This window comes from Vigna unguiculata, chromosome 10 (assembly GCF_037176805.1).
Source record: "Vigna unguiculata cultivar grain cowpea cultivar isolate G323 ecotype 2 chromosome 10, ASM3717680v1, whole genome shotgun sequence".
Classification (NCBI taxonomy): Eukaryota; Viridiplantae; Streptophyta; class Magnoliopsida; order Fabales; family Fabaceae; genus Vigna; species Vigna unguiculata.
The window spans coordinates 24,880,282-24,884,090 of record NC_140801.1 but is presented as its reverse complement, the minus strand read 5'-3'; the positions used below and the strand labels follow the sequence as shown (position 1 = coordinate 24,884,090).

Genomic DNA, 3,809 nt, shown 5'->3' with positions numbered 1-3,809 from the left:
CGCGAGTGGTCACCCAAACGACCAGAACGTGTTTTGAGCGAGCAGATGTCTCGCTTAGGCGGAAGGGGTCTCGCCTAAGCGATATTGCGTAGGGGCCACTGTACTCTTTGTCGAGCTCTCGCCTAGGCGGAGGAGAACTCCCCTGAGCGAGAGTCATTCTAGCTTGAGCGAGACCCTCCAGCCTGAGCGAGGAGCTGGGCAAAGATGTGTCTCGAGATGTTGTGTTCTCTGCGATTGCATGTTTAAATTGTGTTTATATGGGTTATTGTATGATGGCTTAATGGGAATGAGTATGCATGATTGGGAAGGGATTATATGTGGGTGATTGTGAGCTTGGCATGATTTCTATATGAGTTGTACATGAGAAGTTGGATACATATATATGTGCGTGTGGTCATAAATTTGGCATGAGCAACAATGGATCTCGATGGTTGGTAAACCAGTGGCATGGTTTTGGTATGAGGAGAAACACTTTACTCTTGGTTGAGAATAACGAGTTGGTATGGATTCGACATGTGAGAAATGAGGATTGGTTACGGATGTTGGTATGAAATATTATGTGAATTGTATGTGAAAATTCTTGGTTGTTTATTATGTTGGTATGTGTCAGTGCGTAATTCCTTGGAGTCTCTAGGTGAGACTTTCAGGGTCGTGCTTCAATGGTCGAGACGTAATTTCATGGCCCCTGTTAGTGGGTGTCCATGGTGGTGCCCCATCTATATGGTCTGATAAGGATTCAAGGTAAGGTTGCATCCTAACACTCTAAGGGGTCAGTTAGTCTCACTCAGAGCGAACTGACTCCTGTGGTTAGAGTAGTAGGAGGCTTGAAATTCATTAAGGGCTAACCTTGTGTGTAAGGGAAATTGATTCATTATAACACTTGTAACACTTAGCTCAGGGGTGAGTAGCTCGGGGGTGAGCAGAGGTATCCACCACAAGCGCAAGCATCCGCTGAATTCGACCAGGCTATATGTATCCGAATGAGTCGAGTCTTAGTGTATTGATTGAAGGGTCATAACATGCTTGGGTTATAAATGTATATTGTATGTGTGAACACTGAATTATGAAAGTACATTTGATTGCATGGTAAATGTGTTGGCTCTAGCTTACCCTTTCTTTTTGGTTGCTTTGTATGTTATTCTTCTATCTTCGCGATGATCATCAATTTTATTGATAGGAGCATATGCGAGAGGTAACCGTGGTCAACAGGGGAGAGACGAATCCGCTGCTTAGCCTCTTTGGGCTGGACTTTCTGTCCTTCTTGGGCTATCTTTGGGGCTACGGCCCATGTACTTGTCTGCCTTTATATTTCTCTAGGAACCCAGTAAACTGTTTAATATGTTTCCTTTTTTTTGGTGGCATCGCGGTATGCCTTGGTCTGTATGGTGTTATATTTAAACTCTAAGACTGCCTTGTTATATTATAATTGTGTGACGTTTCTTTAATTACGCGTATTAATTAAATGGGACGTTACATTTATGGTATTAGAGTGGTCATTCCTTAGGTATGTGGACTTGGATGTCCGGTTAGCTTTCTCTGTGTCTTCTGAGTGTTCTTAGTTAAATTCTCGCCATTATCGAGCCTAACCAAGTGATTTTCTGTGTGTCAGTGAACTATGGCACCTCCTCGTAGGACTTTGCAATCGTCCCAGGATGACGTGCCCGATATCGCCAAGGCAATAGAGGCGATGGTGGCTGCTATGACATAGCAGAGCACCGCGATGATGCAGTAACACGAAGCATCCATGTAGCGACAAGCAGCATCGCTTGAGCAGCAACAACTTGTGATGCAGCAGATGGAGGCTGCTAGGGCAGCTGCTGAGGATGCCCATTGGCAGCATATGGAGGCCCTTCGCCAGTTGGAGGAGAACAGGGTGGTTGCACCTGTGTTTGGTCCAGAGCCACGACCGCTAGTCAGGGAGTGGAGTCTGGAAGACTTCTTGAAACACCATCTCGTGAAGTTCAATGGGAAGATGAGCCTTGATGCAGTGGACCAGTGGCTGAAGGATCTGAAAAGGATCTTTGATGCAAAAACATGTCCAGCGGAGAACAGGTTGGCTTTCACAGTGTACATGCTCACCGGGGAGGCCGAACATTGGTGGACCAGCACCAAATCCATTATGGAGCAGAGGGGAGAGCTAGTCACGTGGGAGGCTTTCTGGGGAAGGTTTCTCTCGGAGTATTTCCCCGATAGCGTCAGATATGCCAAGGAGGTGGAGTTCCTCCAGCTCACTCAGGGAGAGAAGTCCGTAGCCAACTATGTTGAGAAGTTCAAGCATCTCAGTCGCTTCTACACCTTGCCACTCGAGGAGGAGTGAAGATGTCGCAAGTTCGAGAATGGGCTGCGTGGTGACATTCGCTTGATGGTGGCACCTTTATCCATCAAGGATTTCACCGCTCTGATGGAGAAGGCCAAAGTAATGGAGAAGATGAAGAACGAAGTGGAGGGCCAGAGGCCTCAACAGTCACAAAGGGTAGGCGGACCATCTGGGTTCAAACCCAGACATGAGGAGCGGAGGAGACCATATGACAGACCTCCCCATCAGCCCCAAGGGTTTAGGGGTCTTCCTCCTCAGCAGGGTCGCGTGCAGTGTTACATATGTAGGGGTCCTCACCTGAGGAGTGCCTGCCCACGTATGGAGGGTTATCGCAGATGCAACAACTGTGGCAAGGAGGGCCACTTTAGGAAAGATTGTCCCACTCTTGCTAGGACAGCGCCACGCCCTCCGATTCAGGCTTCTCACCAGCATCAGCGGAGAGACAGGGGCAACAGGCCTCAGGCGACGGGCCGAGTTTATGCTATGACATGAGCGAAAGCTACAGGTTCAGGTAACCTCGTGATGGGTTTTTGTTAGATAGCTGGGATGAAATTTTGTGTGCTATATGATTCTGGAGCGACACACTCCTTTGTGTCAGATGCTTGTGTGAAAAAGTTGGGTCTGCCGGTGTGTGAGCTGCAGTGTGAACTCGTGGTATCTACTCTGGTATCAGGTTTGGTCAGGACGTCGTCCTTGTGTGCTAGGTGTCCTGTGGAGGTGGAGGGAAGCAGATATAAGGTGAATCCGATATGTCTACCTCTCCAAGAGTTAGAAGTAATCCTAGGGATGGATTGGCTCTCTGCCAACCGCATCCTTATAGACTGTCGGGAGAAGAGGTTGTTGTTTCCCGAGTCAAAGGAGCTTGAGTTGGTGTCTCCTCAGGGGGTGGTGAGGGAGGTTCAGAGTGGTACGCAATGCTTCATAATCTTCGCCCGTATGGAAGTGGGGGAGAGAGAGACCATCAGTTATACCTGTGGTACACGAGTTTGAGGACGTGTTTCCGGATGAAGTACCTGGGTTACCTCCCAACAGAGAGGTGGAGTTCTCTATTGACCTAGTACCGGGGACAGGTCCGGTGTCGATGGCTCCATACCGCATGGCTCCGGCAGAGTTGGTGGAACTCAAGAAACAGATAGAGTAACTGATGGAGAAGCAGTTTATCCGACCTAGTACTTCGCCGTGGGGAGCACCAGTGTTGCTAGTAAAGAAGAAGGACGGGAGTTCACGTCTATGTGTGGACTACAGACAATTAAACAAGATGACTATCAAGAACAAATATCCGCTCCCAAGGATTGATGACTTGATGGATCAGTTGCATGGGTCATCTGTGTTCTCGAAGATAGATCTACGGTCAGGATACCACTAGATTTTGGTAAAGGTTGATGATGTGCAGAAGACGGCCTTCCGATCCCGGTATGGACACTATGAGTACGTGGTTATGCTTTTGGTGTGACCAATGCTCCAATAGTGTTCATGGACTACATGAATCGGA

At 48.1% G+C, this 3,809-nt stretch overlaps 1 protein-coding gene across 1 annotated transcript; it reads left to right on the top strand.

Annotated features, from left to right (window-relative positions):
• Positions 1-2,863: 2,863 nt before the first annotated feature.
• Positions 2,864-3,458, top strand: LOC114165333 (uncharacterized). The gene is made up of 2 exons (XM_028049980.2): positions 2,864-3,214; positions 3,261-3,458. The coding sequence occupies exons 1-2, from the start codon at positions 2,864-2,866 to the stop codon at positions 3,456-3,458; spliced, it is 549 nt and encodes a 182-aa protein (XP_027905781.2).
• The last annotated feature ends 351 nt before the right edge of the window (positions 3,459-3,809 follow it).